At 40.6% G+C, this 21,127-nt stretch overlaps 2 protein-coding genes across 9 annotated transcripts; one reads left to right on the forward strand and one right to left on the reverse strand.

Annotated features, from left to right (window-relative positions):
• Positions 1–2,020: 2,020 nt before the first annotated feature.
• Positions 2,021–7,345, reverse strand: thtpa (thiamine triphosphatase). Of its 7 annotated transcripts, none has more exons than XM_049564542.1 (5): positions 7,224–7,297; positions 5,277–5,342; positions 4,820–4,889; positions 4,052–4,549; positions 2,021–3,896 (listed from the first exon to the last, which is right to left on the reverse strand). In XM_049564542.1, exons 2-5 carry the CDS (start codon positions 5,325–5,327, stop codon positions 3,796–3,798), a joined length of 720 nt encoding a protein of 239 aa, XP_049420499.1. In that variant the 5' UTR covers positions 5,328–5,342; positions 7,224–7,297; the 3' UTR covers positions 2,021–3,795. The 7 variants fall into 7 exon arrangements, with proteins under 7 accessions (XP_049420499.1, XP_049420500.1, XP_049420498.1 ...); XM_049564543.1 differs by having other exon boundaries at positions 4,052–4,546; positions 5,277–5,345; positions 7,224–7,290; XM_049564541.1 differs by having other exon boundaries at positions 5,277–5,345; positions 7,224–7,290.
• Positions 7,346–7,907: 562 nt separating this feature from the next.
• zfhx2 (zinc finger homeobox 2) lies at positions 7,908–19,969 on the forward strand. 2 transcript variants are annotated; one of them, XM_049564536.1, is made up of 5 exons: positions 7,908–8,041; positions 10,189–10,347; positions 11,575–11,638; positions 11,962–16,175; positions 16,851–19,969. In XM_049564536.1, exons 1-5 carry the CDS (start codon positions 8,036–8,038, stop codon positions 17,274–17,276), a joined length of 4,869 nt encoding a protein of 1,622 aa, XP_049420493.1. In that variant the 5' UTR covers positions 7,908–8,035; the 3' UTR covers positions 17,277–19,969. The 2 variants fall into 2 exon arrangements, with proteins under 2 accessions (XP_049420493.1, XP_049420492.1); XM_049564535.1 differs by lacking the exon at positions 7,908–8,041 and adding an exon at positions 8,272–8,609.
• Positions 19,970–21,127: the final 1,158 nt, after the last annotated feature.

The following is a 21,127-nucleotide window of genomic DNA, read 5'->3' on the forward strand; positions in this document are numbered from 1 at the left end:
TTGTAGTTTCTGTACATGGTGCACATTCTTAAATAAATGTGAAGGGTTATTTTTGTTTGTTTTAATCAAAACAGCAAATACAACAACAGAACAATGTAACTTGTAGTCTATAGAACAAACATCAATGGCCTATAGTAATAACCATTATGATTATGGAATAATGTTGCTGGACAGTGGCTCACTCTTAAGGCCCTCTTCACTCAGGTAACTTCCTCCTATCTGGTGTTTGACATTGAAGTGTGCACACATTAACTTTGACAACCCTATCGACTACTATTGTTAATGTTGGAGGGGTTTCCTCTGCTGTAGACGTAAGTTGGGATGTCCACCTGCAGATATTTGTGACATCAGAAAACATGAAGCCAATCATTCGATATGTAAGCACCATACATACATATTACAAATGTCAATGTGGAAATATGAAATGTGCAGCACATTGTAAAGAGACTGTAAAAGCAGTTAGAGTGGAGCTTTGTTGGAGTTGACATACTTTGTTATTTACTGTAAATATGTCAGACTGTGTTGTTTGGGGGTTCAAACCACAGCCTGGAGCCTCTATTTGCCAAGGAATCCTGTGCTAAAGCAAAGGTGGATAGACTTTATTTATAGACAATGCATAAGCAGACATTCAAATATCATGGGAAAAAAAAATTATATATATATATACACACACACACACACACACACACACACATATATATATATATTTATATACATATATTTTATTAATCCATTTTTCACTCTGTTACACACACAAACACATCTGTAGAATTTTGAGTCTTCAGAATACAGTGAGGTAGAGTGGGAGAATAAGATGTGCAGTTCACCGTGTGCAAGGTCACTGAAGAACAAAACAGAGGTGAGTTCTCTGTTAGACAGAGGTGAGGTGTTGTAGAAAGTCATTACATATTGGACCTTGAACCTACAGATGAAATTTGACTCACTCAAGAGTAATAATTCCTCTTAACGCCTGTTATTCCTGTAAGCTGTAATAATTCATTCAGGTCTGGCTGTGTAGCCCACACACAGTTTAGTATTAACTCTGCCATGATCTACGCAGTCCCTTCTACAGCAGAGCTAAAGGTAGATTAAACAGGTAAACGTGGAGTTAAATGGTTCCAATTGTTAGAATCTCCTCTTGCTAACATCTGTATTCATGCATGCTTTGTTTGTGACTTGTAATTACTGTGCTTTTCCTGTAAATGTCATGCAACAAACCCAATGTAACTACAATATTGTTTTGTTTCTATCTTTCATGAAGGGTGCAGCTGCATCATGTTTAAACAGAGCAGATGTGGCCTGTCAGTGTAACTTGGTGGTCATGCATGACGCTGGCCTCCAGTGTCGTCTTCCTATGATCAGGATGAGGACTGTTGGGACCCAGCTGTCACAATGCAGACTGATATACAGGAAAAGCTTGGGTATGCGTCTCTCAAATGACTGATGATTGCTCTCTGTGTGAGAATGCTTACTCATGTGTCAAATTACTCTGTATTGTATACAATCTGTTGTGTGTGTGTTCATCACAGGTGTCCAGACAAAGCTGCCCACAACAGGTGCTGGTGTTGGTACAGCACAGATGAGACCAGCAGAGCAATCCGTCAGAGGGCTGATTTTGAGCTCTCAAAAACCTACTCTATTTCCTCCGACTGACTGGTCACAGCCTGAAATTGAAGATGATCAGTGCGCGACAGTGGTAACCTATCCTTTGTTGCATGTCTCTTTCTCATGGAGGAATCAAGTAATGTTGTTGTGACAGTACTGTAGAAATGGATGTGAGAGGGATTGAATACTGACCGAGTCCTCTTTTTTAGATGAAAACACAGCAGTAGACTAAATCCTGCAGTGTCTGCATACTAATTACAATTTAATCTATCTTGCTTAACAAGAGCATGCTGCAAAAATGAAATCAGTTCATTTAGTGTCTCTGCTCATCTATTTCTGTATACCAGTGGCAACACTGCTCATTGTAGTGAGAAAACATCTGTTGTTATTGTAAAAAAAAAGTTTGTCAATTTAACCAATTATTCTCTTATTTTAACTAGATGCTCTGTTGGAGGTAACAGCAAATACAAACAAAGAGTATTTGTAGAGAAATGATAGTCAAAAAGTTTTTTAACTATTATAGTGTCATCAAAATAAAGTGCTGCTTTTGTTACTGGCAATGCAAAAGTAACTTAATTTTTGCTTTGTACTGCAAAATTAAAAAAATATATAAAATTAAAAATTATAATTAAGCGCAAAACATATTTAACTTTTCATATTTTTTTACATTGAACACTTTGCTGACTTTTATTCAATATTAAATCATACACACACAATAATTCAATTAATTCATGCATGTTTCTATGGCATAAAGCTGACATATAACCCAGTTTAACTAATTTCATAGTTGGGGAGTATGCTACAGTGCAAGGTAAGTTAAATTAAAGACTTTTTCAGACTTTTTTTTTAGTGACACTTGGAATGAAAAAAAGAAATATGACATCAATCACTTTTTTAAGTTAAAGTTAGTGCAAGAGGCATTCGGTAACTTATTTAAAAAAAAAAATAGATGTTACCAGTTATTTTGAGATTTTACAATGTAATGCTGTCAAAAAGATTCAGAAAATCCTGCTTCCCATGGTTCAGCATTTTAAAGCCTTATTAAAGAATGATTTCAGACATTTAGATTATTAATTAATCCCCTTTTAAAGCTTTTTAAGGATCAGCACAAACCCTGATGGTACAAATTGTTGAAACATTCCCATGAATGTTAAGATTTTTACATTTCTGAAAACTAGTGAAGAGTGATTGCTGCAGAAAATGAGATCACACAGGAGGCTTGATGATGTAAGACCAGGGAAGCCATATTTGCACAGCCAAATCATTTGTTATACAACAAGAAAAATCCAGCTGCTGAAGTCAGCATGAGAAGCAGAAGTTTCTGACTTTCATCCTGTGCTGTGGGTGAAACATAAAGTTACCTGCTCTTCATCTGAGAGTGTCTAAGATGTTTAATCGTCGTCTTTTTAATACAACACACAACAAAACAATCATCAATAATAGTTAACTTAGAGTATGGTACCCAATTTACTTCCAGTATTCACACTTCATCTCGCTCGCCCCATATGTATAGGACGCAGCCATTGAGCATCCTGCAAGTGTAAATTCTAAGGGCCTATTGCTGTTTTCTAAAGTAGGCTAATTAATTCAGGGAATGTCTTGAGAGATTCAGGTCCGTGCAGTGAATACAGTGTGAAGTCAGTGAATTAGTCTTTTTAAATTTTCTAAATTTTAATAAAATTAGGATTTCTAATAAACAATACCTCAGTATTGTAGATATGATTATGTACATCTTAAAAGCAACTTATTTTAGAAGCTTTTTTTTTCACATTCTTTAAAACTCTCTTTACATCTCGACAGCAATCAATAAATGAAATGAAAAAAAAAAAAGAAAAAGTTGCAGGCTTGTAATATGGCCATCCAATCATTTCATTTGGGTTGAATGAACTTTCTGTCAGAGAGAGGGCGTTCCTTTCTGCTGTTTACAAATGTAGATGAGCGTGCTATGCACATCCCTTTGGTGAAACCCTGTTTCAATGACAGAGAATCCTCCTGCAGAGAAAGATGCTATTTCAGCATTGGCAACAACTGCAAACACTGCAAAGCAACCCATTAAATGATAAACTTATCAAAAAGAGTCTGACAATAAACAAAATAAAACTCATGTTAATACTGGCAAAGAATTTCAGAGAAAACATTCTGCCTACCCCTGCTTTAATCCTAACAGTTAGAGATCATGTATAATATGTCTTACAAAACATGTGCACTCAGTAGCTTTGCATAGTGTTCTGGGTATTTTTTTTTAAGGTAAACATGCATTTTTCCTTCAACTTGCTGATCTCCAGTCAGACCTGTGAAGCAGAAGGAAAACAAAGTATTTAAAATGTTTTAAGGAAAGCAGGTCACAGAGTGACACATTGATATTGACACTGATAAATATAATTAATGATACTGAATGTGCTGTATTTATCTAAAGGGTTGGGCAGTTTGACAGCTTTGAGCTCACCCAGTTTCCTAGCCGTTCTTTCAATCTTCCCCAAGGCAGACTGCATATCTCCTCCCTCTGGAACCAGGACCTCTATCTCTCCCACATGGTAGCCAAAGTCAGCTTGGTCGAGATCTATCTTCACCCCCTCCTCCTCTAAAGTGAATGACCGCCGCACTGTTGTATATTCTGCGAAGCACACCAGATTCATTTTGCTCAGCCAAGACTCATCCTCCTGTGAGGGGCTTGTCTCTGTCTCTCCATCCTCACAAACAGCTTTAATGACCTCTTTCACTCTCAGCTGAATTTCAGGCAGATTGGTTATCTCCTTGTAGCGGGAACACAGTGCTGCCGCTTTAGATTGTTCTCCAGACTTCTCTTCTGTCCCGCTGACTGCCACTGGGCACTTGAGCTCCCAGCATCCTGTACGTTTACGTAGCCAAATGTCTTTCAAAGTCAAGTCAAACTTTGAGGTGTCAAAGTACCGGTCACAAAACTGGCGTTGACCAACACACACTGCTGAATAAAAGAAGAGGGAGTAAGAAGGATAAATGGATAAATAAATATTGAAATACTAACGAGGCTGATACAGATAATTTAACTTCATTATTAACAAGAGACAGATGGCCGGGGTCACTACAGTTACAGTGCAAACCACAGCAATTAGTGCTATTCAATGAAGTCCTTCAGTGACCATTTAGAAGTTGACTTGGATCACAGCATCGGTTAAATGCTTCAGTTTTAAAGTCATCTATGCGTAGATGTGTTGGAGACAAATTAAACATGTACCCCCGATCTCCTCCAGAGTTTTCAGAGTGTCAGCATTGCACACAAATTTTCGCTCCACTTCCACACTCATCTGAAATGAGAAACAACAATACTGAATGAAATCCAGCTAAAGACTACAAGCTTTAGGGCTGACTATCTTTTAAGTAAATTAACTAATAGGCAGGTTAAGTTGTATATAAGAATGTGTTTTTTCATTAAAGGTCCAATGTTCAAGATATTGGGAGATTTAGTGGCATCTAGTGGTGAGGATTGCAAACAGCAACCAGCATCAACTTCTCTCGGTTAGATTTCCCTCAATGTTCAGCAGGTTGTTAATGAAAGCTGAAACGGACCAGGTGGTTAAAACTGGTAAAAACACAGAGCAAAGCAGTTTTTAGTCACAAATCAGCGCTTCTCCTTTGCTGTTTGGCACATCACAGACAGGCTGCTCACCCAGTGCCTGCTAATGTGTGCTCACCTTTTTCCTGACCCAGATGTTCAGGAGGTTTTTGACCATGAGCCGGATCATCTGCAGAGCTCTTCTCTTCTCCAAAACAAACAGACCAATGATTTAAATGGGTAAAAATTCTGAATAAAGCAGTTTCGTGTTACAAATTAGTGTTTTTCCAATGCTACTCGTTGCGGAGGTGGCCAGTGTGAAAATGGGAGTAGCTCTATATCTACAGCCAGTGTTTGGTTTGTCTGCTATGGGCTACTGTAGAAACATGTTGGTGCAACATAGTGCTCTCTGTAGACAAGGAATCGCTCCATATGCTGATATAAACCATAAATCATTCTAGGGTAATGAAAACATATTTTTTTGCGATTTTTCCACACACAAAAAACCCCCTCTTATTTTGTTATATTCCATTCCTGCCAAAAAACAAACAGACTATCATTAGTATTGTAGTATTAATTGTTATTTTGTTGTTTGACAGTTTTTTTTTTAGAAACACCATAAGTTTACCCCAAACACTAAGTTTTAACAATAACAATGCCAAAATCAAGTCACAAGTTAAAAGCTCTTTTACATACTTTTTTTTTGATGAATCATATATGAACCAATGGTGGAAAGTACAGTCACTCAAGTAGCGCAGGAAGAACAGTGCAGTTTTGAGGAACCTTTGGCATTTCAGTTTTAACTACATTTCAGATGGAAATATTGTACTTTTTATATTTATTGAACAGCTTTATTAACTACCGTAAAACGTCAGTCAAAAGCCTAGGCCCAATTAAATGCCCAGTCCCTTTTACTAGCCTGGTGTGGCGACACATCTTGACAAATAAAGGCCTGTCTCAATTAGAGGAATGGTCTGGTTGCCAAGCAGTTCATTTTTTTTTAATTTTTTTTTTAAAAGATATTCTTCAAATGTATAAAACCGGGTTGTTGGGTCCATTCCTCGATTACCCTGTAAGTTCTTCATATTCCTTTAGTCCATAAGGGTCCTTAGATCAAAACAATATAAAAGGTTTTTCAGAAAAATCTATTTAAGTTGTGAGTATTGTTTTAACAGGATAAAGTGGTGTTGTGTCGATACGCCAGGTGCAGGAACTCTACATCTCTCTGATGCGCTGTGTGTCAGAGCTAGATCAAATGATTCATAACTGATATATTATCTGAAACCTAATTTTTAAATGAGTAATATTCAGACTGGTTTAAATAAACAATTCAGTTGCCATTCCTGATCTTTGCTGAGCAACAGTTTTGTGTGAAAGGAATTAAGGTCCTATCCCATATCCCATAGACGCCTGTCCCAAATATAGGCTTGTTGATTACAGTGATTTAAGCAAATAATAGCCCCAGGCTGTTAATTTAAGTTTTATGGTAGTTTATTTGCATATTAGGCTATTACATATAAAATTTGAAAATCTGAAACATGATGCACTTTCATAGAGAAAGCTACCAAAAATATTGTTTTTATTGACCCTCACTTCAACTTACTTCAATAAAAATGCATCTTACACAGTTATGCACCAGTAATAATCATCTAACAACAATGCTATATTTAATGTATTAATATTACTATAATAATATCAACTCTTTCAGCACCCTCTGTACTTGAACAGTGGTAAATATTTGAATACGTAAGTATTTATGCATGGTGGTATTACCTAAGTAAGGATCAGCTTACTCCTCCCACCAAAACATGTAGCCTAACCATTATTTTCTCTGGGTTGTCTGCGTAGTTTTACGTTTTGTACAGTTCACATCCTGTTTAGTATTAATTTTATTTTCGGTAAAGCAGTGATACAGCAGCACAGCAGCTCTTGTAGCCGCACCGGTGTCATTATAATCAGGCTCTGATTATCCAGTCCGAGCTGCTGCTGCTGCAGACTCATGCATGAATTCCAATTCAAAATCACCAAACTGAAACAAAGAGTTTTTAAAATCACCACCCGCGTATCAAACCGCACTCTCACACACCTTCACAGGTCACGTCCTCGTATCCAAACAATTCGGCACCAAAAAGTGCGCGACACATCAATCCGAGTTGCCCCTACACGTCAGCGAAGTTTATTTTGCACAGGCGCAATTAGAGCCACCTATCAGGGTATTCAGGAACATCACTTCCTGTCCCAGTAACGCAGGGGCATACAGATGGTGCAGTTTTAATCCCCTCTGCTTCATAAATATTTATTCCACATACTCGACTGTTGATGTGCGCCACACCTATCATTTGATTGAAAACATGTCATAATTCGCACGCGCGCTGCCGAGATGAGGCTCCGCGGTCATATCTCTATTATTCAGCCTTAATTAACTCGTCACACTCTTTGTGACAATCCAAGTTGGCAGAATGGGGACTCGCTTTTTATTCACCTTTAAAGTAAAAACGAGATTTCACATTAAAGGGGATTCCGTGTAATCTAGACATCGGCACACTTTTTTTTTTAAACTATCTCATGCATTTTTTGTATACTGACTTATCTGTATGGCTCAATAAGTACTGGGTGTTTCAACATACATTAATAATCTCTAATATCTGCGGGGTTACATAAGGGATTTGATAGCCGTGCCTGTCCCTTCTGAATGTCAGCAATCAGCCTTGGGGGGAGCTGTGGTCTGTTTACTAGAGGGAAGAGGGGAAGGAGAGAGGGATAGGGCGAATGAAGGGAGGGGGAGAACAGGAGAGAGAGAGGAGAGACACAGAGAGAGGGAGGGCAGGCAAGAAAACTTTTCACTTCTGAGGAGCCACGGAGGAAGCGTGTGTGTGTGTGCGTGCTGGAGCGGCGACCATGCAGGTAAAAACGCATTAGCTAATTGCTCTGAACTTAATTAAACGTCATTCGCGATCGGTTAATTGTGCTGATTTGAGCGCGGAGAGTGGCCTGCGACTGATAGAGGATCGAGCAATCGACGGATTGTGCCCCATACTAATCCGATCCCTTATAGAAATCCAACATTAAATCCCAAACTTTTTCTGCCTCTCGTCTCTCTTTCGCCTGCTCTCCCTACACCACCCCCATCGTCGAGGCGACCGCGGCGCACGTACTCCGCTTCAAGTAGCTTTTTAGCGTTTAATTCTTTCGCCAATTACGGCTTGAAGCTGTTAAAATGATAGTTTAAATGGCCATGTGTTGCACCGTGAGTGTTTAAGGTATGGATTTGAGCGCTAGGACGCGTCAAAAGGGGGTCTGCTGGGCGGCGAGGGAGGAGGGGGTGCGAGTGTTTTCTAACACATCTGTAAACGGAGCCCACGTTCATTAATTAAATGGCTTTAGTCCGGCTAGGCCTCAATTTGCGCTGTTGAGCAGCAGGCGGCGGGCGGTGCAACACTAGATGCCCGATTGGCAGCCCACAATCAGAGGGGTAAGGATATAACTCGAGGCCGAGGTTTTTGATCTGAAGCCTAGTGAGACTATTTTCTATCCTGCGTGAACTCGGTCGGTGTATTGAAGCTGCAGTTCCCACCTGGACCAGGCAGAGTTTGTAGGGAGTGGAGACTAGCCAGTTGGAGACAGTTTGAGGAGCGGTTAATTATCTCTGCTTGCTAACAGGCTAGCTAGCAAAGTGACACGACTGTTATTAGCTCAACCCCTTTTTGTTTATTAATTTGCTGAACGTCCAGAGAGCCAGCAGCGAGATAATGCACACGTCTGCCCTGTGTTTTGCAGTTTCGGAGAAGTGTCTGGCTATCACTGCGGGGTTATTTTCTGTAAACTAACAGCTAACCAGCATTTCCAGAAACACGACTGTAATGCGACGTTACAGGGGGGGCTTCTCAACCTAGCTTGCTAGCTAATTGATTCGTCTCTGGTCGGCATAGCTAATTAGACTGCTCATTAATTAGGCAACTATGAGCAGAGAAACGTCAGTCTGGTTATATCTTAGCTTTTAATTATGAAACTCTTGATGAGGAGCTCTTGAACATGATATAATATGCAGATATGGACTTGTCGGAACATTATCTGCTCATATAACCCTGCTAGCTTGCTAATTGGCATGACGAGGAAGTGAGGATTGTGGCTGTGTTGGTATTTCTCCTCATGGGCATGGTTTGCTCTCTTCGTTGCGTTTTGGATCATGAATGCTTGCAGGAAAAATACATCAAAGCCGTGTGGTAAAATCCAGACTAGTGGTCTATTTTGACTTGCTTAAAACTGCGTGGGAGTTACAGTTATTTGATCATGCACGTTGAGGCTTATGCAGTATGATTTCAGATCATATTTAATATATCGACCACATTCCTTGTGCTGGTCAAAACTGGGAGAAATAAGTGGTTTTACAGGCTGTATTGTAAATTATTAAGCAGTGCATGTCATGATTGTGATTGTTGCTGCACTATATTCTGCATTTAATACATTTGATTTGCACATGTGATGCCAGATCAGTTTGTAGAAATTGGATTGATTGCAAAGATGTATAAAACAGTGAATCTTTTATTTAGAGTTAACAATACTGCAATGTCAAACCTACCAAAGGCACTACATGCATGCTCCTTTAAAGGCGTAATTTCAATAACCGCATTATTGTGTTGTTTGATACAGTCTTAACAGACATAATGTTGGGAACCTACCTACAAAGCATGGCTAATGTTGAATGGAACTTCAGAGACCTGTAAGAATAAGATACTGATCTGGGATTAGTTTTATTGTTAAACAAGATATGCCTATATAAGTGTATGGTGACCGGCCTCTGATTGTAGGTTCAAATAGTTAAACATGACAATGCATGATAAATGTTGGTCACCTACCTAAGGTGTGTGTACTTTTGTCTTGGTGGGTGCAGCTCCCCTTTTGATCTTGCTTAAATTACTTCCTCACATCACATTTGACTTTATATCCTCTTTTCTATTCTGCATTTGTGATAAACGGTAACCGCTCAAGAAAGAGAAGTATTCTCTAGCATTTTTACATTTGTTTTTGTTGTTGTTGTTGTTTTTGGTTAGGAGGAGGCTGGTGAGACAGTGAGCAGTGAAAGTAATGGGGTGGCAGCGTGGCTATGCCCCCTGTGCCAAAAAAGGCAACCCAACAGATCCTCCCTATCTCTGCATCTCACTGAGCAACACAGCGTACTTCCATCTTGTGTTGACAAACTGCTGGACATTGTAAGTACAGCTGGGCGGTATGGCTAGTCTTATACTCCCTGAAAGGCAGAACTTAATTACTTTTGGTAGTGCATCAATTATGACCGTAATGTTTAATGAGCCCACTTGTTGCTGGCTGATATACAGGGATTGGACAAAATATCAAATGTGTTGTAATGCTGTAGCTCTGCAGTAAATACAAATTATGTGATGTGGCAGGAAAAACTGCAATTTCAAAGTGGTCACAACTTTTACCAACATTTAAAATGTCTCTTGAAAACATACAGACTTCACCAAATCAGTATTCACTTTTAGGCTACTGTGTTATAATTTGTTTTTATTACTCTGTCCACCCTCTCTCATATATATTATAGTATGTGAGAGAGGAACCATTCAATGATGGATAACATTATTAATCCCCTAGGTTAGTCACCCTTGCACCATAAAAAATAAAGACAAGTGAGACAAAATATTTATCCTTTGATGTTCTAATGTGTAATTATTGGTTAATAAGACATTATTGGTAGGTAATAATAGGTAGTATTGTGGGTGAGCGCTCGTTGAAATTCTTATCATGGTGTAATACATTGCACTTATGTCTGTCTTAACATAGATGGTCTAATATGTGTCTTAATAAAATTATTATCTAGAGAACCCAAGCTTAAAGTAATTTGAATTCGTTTTAACACAACTGCGGAACATATACACTTACTTATGCAGAATTTGTTAATACATTAGTAATTAGTATTTTGAATTATGAATGTTGAGGATGTTTCTGTTCATGACTTTTTGTGCAGATTAACGTTTGGCAGTCAGCAGTTTAGTATTCATTAATTGGATAGTTTTAATACTTCATTGTTTGGACTAACCGGTTACCAGATATGTCAATGTGAAAGTATTTCCTGAGAAGGAAAAAAACAAAGCAAAAACAAAACTAAGCACCTACATGAACACACTGTTTGTAATGGGTCGATGACAATTTAGTATGTCAAGTGTTAAGAAATAGAGGGAATTTTATTGGTGGATGAATTGATCAAAGACTGCCGAATTTATGTCTTTAGGGTAATTTGTAAATTAAAGGCTTGCCAAGCATGCTATGTGTAATATAACCACACATCAATGAGTCACGCCCAAATGCTGAGCCGTTCAAAAGCTACATAGCATTCAGCTCATCTGAATGGAGACGTTGCAGAGTTAAGTTTGCAATGGGAATGTTGCTGATCCTCGCCTTTCATTTTCTGTTAACAGGCTGTTATAAAACAGGGTGCCAGTGGAAGAGGAGAAGAGGACAAAAGTGCTCATAAGTCTACAGGTGAGTGTGAAAAATACTTTTTTTTAAAAAAAAAAGTATTTAAGTCATGAGAAGAAAATCACAAAATTGAGGACTGTAAAAAAACACATTCATGCATTTCTTTATGTTCTCATAATGACTCTGATGCAGTGTGTAATTACTGATATATTTTACCCAACCAAACCTGATTTACTCCATAAATGGAATTATTATAGTGTGGATCTGTTTGTAGCTCTATAATTGTGTAAACTATTACTTTCAGTATGCAAATGTTCACTTCTGTTATCAGTTAGAATTCCATCTACTCAAACATAAAAGTTAAACCTGTGTATTTGTTTTATCAGGTGCTGAATCTTCACAACTGGAGCACGCTGAAGACGTCAGTTCAGATCCCTGCCAATCTAGTGAGAGTTCAGACGCTACCCAGACGCTTGGAGACAAAGAGATGGAGGAAGAGAGAATAATGGAACAGGAGGGAGGTGAAGCTGAGCCAGAGCCAGATGAGGAGGGAAATCAACTCACAGGAGCCAAACAGCAAAACGCAACTGAAAACACAGAAAGCCCAGACGCTAGTGAAAAGTCAGTTGGTAAAAATGGTGTGCCAGCTGAAAATAACACCCAGTCATTCAAATGCAATGCCTGCTTGGAAACTTTTCCCGGCAGAACTGCCTTGAAAGTTCATTACAACTCTGCATCCCACATTCAGAGGATGACAACAGGCTCTGCAAAACAAGGTGGGGACATTGATCCCCCATCTCCCTCAGTTCCTGTCCTGTCTCGGCCATATATATCAAACAAGCCCTACCAGTGTGCTATATGTAGAGTCTCTTACAATCATGCCATCACCCTTGAGAGCCATATGAAATCTGTCTTGCACCAGACCCGCAGCAGAAATGCTGGAATTGCCGCACATGCTGCAAACAGCACAGCTGCCACTGCTAGTTTGGGAGGTACCACCACCAGTGCTCTAAACACTGTAGTGACCACATCTGGAAGTGGAACCAGTCAGTTAGTTACCACCACCAACAGTGCTGCTCCTGGGACATTGATGGTTACTCCTACAAAGGACGGAGAGCAGATCCAAACTTCACAAGTGGCTCCCTCCCTCCTCACCTCCCCTGTGGCCTCAGCTCAGGCGGTCTCAGCCTTTCTCACCCTCCTCACATCCAGTCCCAACACCCTCTCACACTCCCTCCTCCCCTCCCTGTTCACGGCCGGTGCTGCTCCTGGTGCCGCCGTGCCTCAGCTTGTGCCTCAACCTCAAATGGTCATGCCCTTGATCTTGAATGGGCTCCAAGCCCAAACCCAGCAGCACCAAGAGAACCAGCAGGGCCAGCTCCTAACCCAGTGTGTGCCATTCGTAGGTCTCAGCACAGCCCAGCAAGCCCTCCTAACCCAAAGACTTAACAGCTTACAGAACCAGTGGCCCTCTGCAGGAGTTCCAACAAACATACAGCCCTGCCTGGAGGAGCAAAAACAGACTATGAAGTGTGAGAAAGAACAAGAAAGGCAGGATAGTGAGACTGTTGAAGAGGAGGTCTCAGATCAGATCAAGGACAGGAATAACTGGACTACAGAGAACAATAAAACAGAAAAACTTAAGGAGGAGGACAGTAAAGAATCTGCACAGTGTCCTAATATAGAAGGCAAAGTGAAGGTTGAGAATAATGAAGACAATGCGAAGGCACATAGAGATAGCACAACAGATGGAGACAGCTCGACTAATCAGTTGGACCTGGAAGGTGATAAAGCAGCTAGCCTCAATCTCTCCCCAGCGGGCACAGAGAAGAGCCTCCGCAATAAGAATCTCTCGCCTTCTGCATCTGTGCCCAGCAACTCAAGCCTCAGTCCTTTAAATTTAAACCTTACACTTAGCCCTGATTCAACTCCTCAAAAATCACAATCAGGCAATAGCCCTTGTGGCTCACTTGGCACCCCAAAATCCAGCCCGAGTACAAATGCCTTAACTAACAACCAAACTCGACCCCATTGTAATGCAATGGGATCAATTTATCCAGACCTTCCAGTGCTGTCAGAGTTCCAGTCAGAAGTGCTCTGGGCCTTCTTTGAGTCACGTAGTGAGGCTGATGCTGCAAGTCCTCCCCATGAGGACTGTGAGGCGCTGGGCAGAGAGGTAGGGCTTTCTGAGGAGGAGGTACGTAGGTGGTTGAGCCAAGCCCGACATGCAAAACAGAGGCAGAGGGCAACAGAGGTAGAACACTTGCAAAGCTTGGCAGGATTTACAAGACATGCCCAAAATTCTGACATTGACTATGATGATGAGGAAAGCTCACTGGTTATAGCAGAAGGTGAGGATGATGTTGAAGCATCAGGTAGTCAGGCGATGGATTTGTCTAGTACAAGAGGGAAACGCAGACAGAGGGATTTGAGAAGGAAGGGTCAGGGAGATTCCTGTCTCACTTCTGATTCAGAAAATGAGGTGTACACCTCTGTCATTGTGTCTGACGAGGAAAGTCAGAATGGGTCTTTGAGGGAGGGTCCTGAGAGCCCTGCTAAAGATGAAGCTCAGTGGGAAGTCCACGGTGATAAAGGGCCAGGTGGAGGAAAGGTCTTGCGCTCCACAACTGTGTTTCTCTCTGATGCAGAGGACGAGTATGAAGACGAGGAGGGCGGAGGGGGTCAGGGAGCCAAGAGGAAAAAACGAAAGGGGGAGTTTGAGCGCGATGAGGTGGAAGTGAAAAAGGAGAGACAGGACCCAGATGTGGATCTAGAGTTGGAGGCCCAAGGGGATCCTCCAAGTTCACAGACCCACACTGAGATTCCAACCAGCGCTCTCCACACGCTTCCCCTGTCCCTTGCTCCTTTTTCTACTCAGTTCCTAAGCCCCTATGTTCTCTCTCTTACTCCTTCAGTGATTGATGGGAGCAAAGTACCCGTCTTTTCTAACCCACCAACGATCACACGCTTCTCCAGCTCTCTTCTCTCACAGTCTCTCTCCTCCCACAGCCAAACTTCCCACTACCTGCCCAATGGTGGTGACTGTGAGTCCGCTCTGGATCTCAGCATGGGAAAAAACAACTCAAAATCTGCTTCATCCTCATCATCTCTGGCTGATAAAATTGCAGCACAGAAGGGACAGTTGCTGGATGGGCTTGGCTTGAGGCCCACATCCAAAGGTTTGGTAGTCGTCCAGGTGAAGCCTGAACCTGTTACTTCCATGCCTTCTACCAACAGCAGTTTTAATTTGGTGAACTGTAACAACATGACAAAGTCCAGTATTTACATGAGGGCTGCAGAGAAAATGAACGCCACACTATTGGAAAGGGAGCGAGAAAAGGAAAGAGAGAAGGTAAAGGAGAGGGAGCAGCAGGAGCAGCAGCAGAGGAAATCCAAAGGAAAAAGGTATCGGGATATGCGACGGTCAAGGACCATCATTCAAGCTGAACAACTTGACATTCTGTATGGCTGCTATTTCAAAGACCCAAATCCTGGGAAACATGAGTTTGAACAGATTTCAGAGTGGGTCCACCTTCCAAAGAAGGTTGTTCAGATTTGGTTCCAGAACATGAGGGCAAGGGAACGAAAGGGCGAAGTCAGATTCATCAGTGATGGGACCCTGGCAGCGGTTGGCAAACCTCTCATCAAATTTACCTGGCCTCTTTCCAAGCCCATTTTCTCCAACAAGCCTGCTTCAAATAACACTGGGTGCATTACAACTACTCCAATTGTGCGCACCCTCATAAAAACAGAGAGAGAGCCTGTAAAGGAACTGGGCAAACCTGTCGTGGTGAAAAAAATAGCCCCAGTTCCTATCAAGCCCAAGGAGGTTCTTTCCTCTACCACAGTCTCTCCTGTGAGCAGCAGTGCTTCTGCAGTGCCAAAGACCAAGCTCGAAACCACCAGCAACGTCACTATGGTCAAAGTTGCACCCAAAGTCAACACCCCTGTCCTTTTAGCACCACCCAAGGATCCAATCCCCATTGCCCCGCGACCAGCCCAAAAACGAAAGCTAGAAGAGGAAAGCGAGGAAGAAAAGACTGATGAGGAGAAAGACAATGAAAATGAGATGGGTCCTGGACCAGGGACCACTAACCGCATGGTTCCCAAGCTGCCCACAACTCCCATCAACAACAGGCCCCCTGCCACAACCGTGGTGCCACAAAAACAGAACGGGCTCAACTACTGGACCCCCAAGATCCCCATTAAGATTAACACTCTGTCAAGAGAACAATTGGCTCTTCCAACGCACACACCTCCTCGTACCATCCCCCCGCCCCCCACTCCCAGTATCGCGCCAGTTAGCCCAAATACCCCCACTTCTGCCAAAGTGGCCAGCCCCACCACCCCGATCATAGCTAAATCAAGTCCAACAGAAAGCAGCTTTCTGCCCCATTCATCCAGCCGTAGACCACGCACACACTTGTCCTGCCTACAGCTGTCCATTCTGCAGTCCTGTTACGAGACCTGCGCTCACCCTAATGCCATGGAGTGCGAGGCGATTGGCACAGAGCTCAGCCTGCCACTCAAGGTGGTGCAGATCTGGTTCCAAAACACCAGAGCCAAGGAGAAGCGCTGGAGGCTGCAGCAAGAGAAAATGGTAAGTTGGCAAGTAGACTTACATACATAGTATATTTTAAAGACTTTGGTACAAAAACTCATTATTGTTTATACAGTAATAAAGAGTAATTAAATATATAGCAAGGTATGTTGATGAGGAAACCTTTCCTCTTTGACACATTATTGCTGCTTTGCACCTTTTTGATTCTAGGGCTGGGCTTTTATTTCGTATATTGACTTTAAAAGGAAAAATATTGTGATTCACTTCTTGTTTTTGTTTTACAAGATTTTATGAAATTAAATTATTTCAAGCAAATAATAATTCAGGTCATTTATGTTTTTGTTTTACATATTAATTTTTTTCTGCAGTATACACTGCAGTTGACATTCAGTGTTTCTACCATAGTTTGTGGTATTACTCAAAATAATATAGTATATATTGAGTTTTTGGAGTACAATTATTGCTTAGTTTTGAGCACTCAACCTTTTGCTCAAGAACACATGTGTTGCTGTCTACAAAAACAAACATCTAAACAAAATATTGATGTCAAAATACAGAATTGCTAAATTGTGCGTATAGCAGTTTTATAGAGGGCTTGAATTTTAGTCAGATGGTTCAGTCGAAACCTGTAACAAAATTTGAACTTAATATTATATGACATTAAACTTTTTCCATCTCTGGTCCTGTCTCTCCACCCTACTCTCCAATTCCCAGTCTCCTCTTTCAGGTGGGAAGGTGGACATGAGCTCAGCAAGCTACCTGCAGTACAACGCTTTCAAAGCCAATCGTCCCATCCTGCCCAAACCTGTTCAGCTGACAATTACCGAACCTTCAGCTTCCCCAGTGGCCGGCCAGCCTGCGCCAAAGGAGACCCTGACAGGCCGCTGTGATGCCTGCAACATCTCCTTTGAATCCCGGGCTGCAGCAAGGGCCCACGTCTTCTCCCCACGTCATCTGGCAACCCTGAGAACCACTAACTTTGGCCAGCCGACGACACTCGTGAACAAGAATGGAACCGGTAGCGTTGGACCTGGCAGCATTGTGTCGGTCTCACAGGTCCCTCACTCTACTCCGGTAACCAGTTCGGTAGGGGAGATGGTTATTGAGTCGCCTCCACCGACGGCCACCAGCAACAGTTAAAAGACTCAGATCAGGATTGGTCTGCACACTGACTATTCTCGGACCCATTTGGGCTCCTCAGATTTTAATAAACAAATTTGAGCACTAATACTCAAAAGCTAATATTCTTTAGTTTTTGAAGTTGGCTCCCCCTACATCCGCTATCCCTTGCTCAACCCTCACAGACTCAAACTCCGTTAATCTATAGAGTTACCTGGAATCCAATACAACAGCAGACTGATCCCATGCTGCTTCACACTCACTCAGTTGCTGTCTGATAATTGATGCACACATCTCAAGTCTCCCTCAATCCTCACACACTTTATCCCAACATTTTTGGTCCTAAGCCTGTGGTTATATATTACCTTACTTCAATGACCTTCCTATAATTTGTAAAGGCGCTCTACTTGCCATGCTTGAACTGTGCTACCCTAAAGACTGATGCAAAAGCGTTTCCTCTTTGGAAGTGGCCATTTGACAGTAGGCCCGGAAATACTTTTTGGGATAATAACATGAAATACTCGCATAAATAACTCCAGTTTTCTCCTGTGGAATTGTTTTTTTTTCCTTCTCATGCCTACTTTCACTTTTAGGGCAAAGATTTCTTGGATCTAATATGACTGGACTGAACCATTGGGAGAGGAAGAACTGGTATTAATTGTCACCTTTTTATTTGCTACAGGAGTGTCATCTGAAGAGTGTTGTGTCCACTCATTTGGGATAAAAAAAAAAGAGGTACTTTAAGAGAGAATAGGGCTGTTGAATTGTACCCATTTACATATTCATAGTTTTCACGACAATCCAAATAGACGGGGCAAAAAGAGGCGGAGGAAGGTAGAATCTTGGCATACCGCACTTTGACACATTTTTACCTTGTTTGAAATGTTTTTAAGCATTCTAATGCAAGTGTCTTTATGGAAAGATACATTAATGCATGTCGGATGCCTTAATATAAATCACATGAAATAAATTGATTTTTTTGCTAGTCCAATGAAACATGCTTTAGGTGTGAGCATTATGTGCAAGAAGCAGACCTGGGTGTGTAACTGAAGAAGAGCTCTGTTCCAAAATGCTTTTATTTTCATCTTTGGGGGAAATATTTGAATGTCATATTCTGTATCAAGAACATCACAAATCCTGCCTGTAAAGTTGTCAGCACTCTCTTGGCCAAGGACTATAATTACATAATTACCAACTATCTTGTTTTTATAAATCGAATTTCTTTGATCCTGTGGATTTTCATTTCCCTCCGAATGGTGTATGTGTCATTTTGAAATGCAGCTCTTCAAACCTGTTGGGGGAAATAAATGTTTTTACCTACTGTGGGTGTATTAGAAATATGACAGCCTTAAAAAGAAACACCACCAGGTATAGAAATTCAAGCCCAGGTGATCCTCATATAATGTAAGTGAATTAATTTCATCCTCACCTGGCACAGAGGGTCAGACAGATTTTTTTTAACTTGCAGTTTTCTTTGTCATGAATACTGTGCATAAGACAGGGAGGTAAGTACTCATTTAATTTACCTTAATATTTATATAAACGCCAATAGAAGCAATTAAAAACTGTTCTAACAGATTTTTATTTAGGTCAAAAGCCAAGCCACTAGAAATATTAAAGAGAACAGGGCTTGAAATGGGCTGTTTCCCATACTCTTTCCCCCTCGTTTTGTTCCGTTTTGATACAGAGTTACTAATTCTGGTAATGTACGTGCTGTGAAATGAGATCTAATATCTGGAAATCATGACAAGGGAGAGAGTTGGGTATTACTAGTATCCTTAAGGGACTAATGGATACTCAAATCTTGAAAGCAAATTGGGAAACATTAAATGTGTTGACTGAGAGCTAATAAGATGGTGCTGTGTTGAAGGACACATAACATACTAAAGATGTTTTCCTTCAATTTAAGTTGTATATTAATGTTACTATTGATAGTTTTAACAAAATGCAAAACTAAAAACATGAACTTTTGTAAAGAAATATATTAAAAATAACTGATATTCCAAAGTAATCCTCCCTTTGCTTTCTGTCATTCAAAAACCAAAAAGCAATCTTGAGGTCGACAGAGAGCAGGAGAGGTAAATGCAAACTGTAAAGGACATCCCACGGCTTGACACTTGCACTAGTCCACAATTTTTGCACAAGCTACAGACATTTCAAACGAACACAGCCATTAACACGACATTAAGAGTCACTTGGTGTGGATTTTGAAACAAGGAGGCTAACTATGTCCTTTCATGAGTAATAACTTGTACTCCTGTTGGAAACTGTATCTTGTGTGTAAAGCAAGGACTGGAGTGCTTTAACTTCAAGACTGGGATTACACACACGCACACACACAGACACGGTGTTGCACTGTCCAAACTAGATAGGTTTTTATGGAGATCTGCTTTTTATTCTCTTATGTTTCATTGTCACTTTGATTATCACTATTGTTATAACTGTACTACTACTTATACGATTTATCATTACTACCCATCACTGTTTTTGATTATTATTGATCCATCATGGTTTTAAATGCCACCTCTCTGCTCAAAAATAGTATGGTATTCCTATGAATATTGAACAATAATAATGGCAGTGTTGTTATGAATTGTTAGATTTTTGATTAAGCTTATTTTTTCCTCCTCACTTGTATCTGCCTTTTTGTGTTTGGTCTCCATTATGCTTTCTTTGATATACAGAAAAAGAAATAAAATCAATTGAACAACAAAGCATGTCTGTTGTACGTCTTTATTTTATCATACGTAGTCCTGAACGTCAGCAAAACTTAGGAGATGATAATGGGCTTTGGGAAGAAGCAGCAAAGGAACTACGCCCCCCTTAATATCAATAGGTCCTCAGTGGAGAGGGTGGATTGCTTCAAATACCTTGGTCTCCACGTCACAGAGGGCCTGACTTGGGAGCTGAGGACATTCCCCGGTATCCCCTCAAATAGTTAGGAATTCCTACTCCTCCATCATGGAGAGCTTCCTAACAGGGAACATCACTGCCTGGTACAGAAACAGGACTGCAAGGCCCTGCAAAGAGTGGTTTGTTCAGCTGAACACACCATAGCCGCTGCTCTACCCTGCATAAAGGATGTTTATACCAGACACTGCGAAAATAAGGCCAGGAGAATAAAATAAAAAAAAATCTCAGCCACCGGGATAACTGTCTTTTCATCCTGTTGAGATAAGGGAGAAGGTACCAGTTACACCGAGAGGCTCTGATGAACATCTACCCTCAAGCCACAAGGATACTTAATGATGATCCTGCCTTATTCTAAACATTGACATTTATTCAGTGTCTGCAGGTCCTTAAAAATGTCTTGAAACATCTTTTAAGAATAAAGCCTTCAATGTCATTAAATTGTCTTATACTTGAAGTTGTGAGGTCTTAACTGCTACAAACATTTTTTCTAATTTCATTTATGCATCTTTTAATTTCTTTTTGTGAAAATGAGTGAAGCTTTTCTTTGGAAAAGTCCACAATTCTAACGCTACAAATCTTTAAAAAAACTATAACACGGTCATTTTACTTCATACTTGCACTTACCTGTTGGCAAAATGTAGATTGACTTAACTCACTCTAATAACCATATTCATGCATAACATCTACCTCTGCACAAGACCACTACTTACCCGCAATGCTTACCTGCTATGCTTAAATAAGTAAAACATGATTTGTATGAAAATCTTTCCTGAACTTGGTTAAATGTGTTTTGAAAGGGTGTTGAAAAGTATTACATTTAACTGATACATGTAGACACCCTGTTATTTATTATTACTACTACTAAAAACTGACAGAATTGACAGCCACTATATTTCACTGAAAACGTTTTTATGATTTCATGTGTCAAATAAATTTATTTACCAATTGAATGATATGTG

This window comes from Epinephelus fuscoguttatus, linkage group LG21 (genome assembly GCF_011397635.1).
Source record: "Epinephelus fuscoguttatus linkage group LG21, E.fuscoguttatus.final_Chr_v1".
Taxonomy (NCBI): Eukaryota; Metazoa; Chordata; class Actinopteri; order Perciformes; family Serranidae; genus Epinephelus; species Epinephelus fuscoguttatus.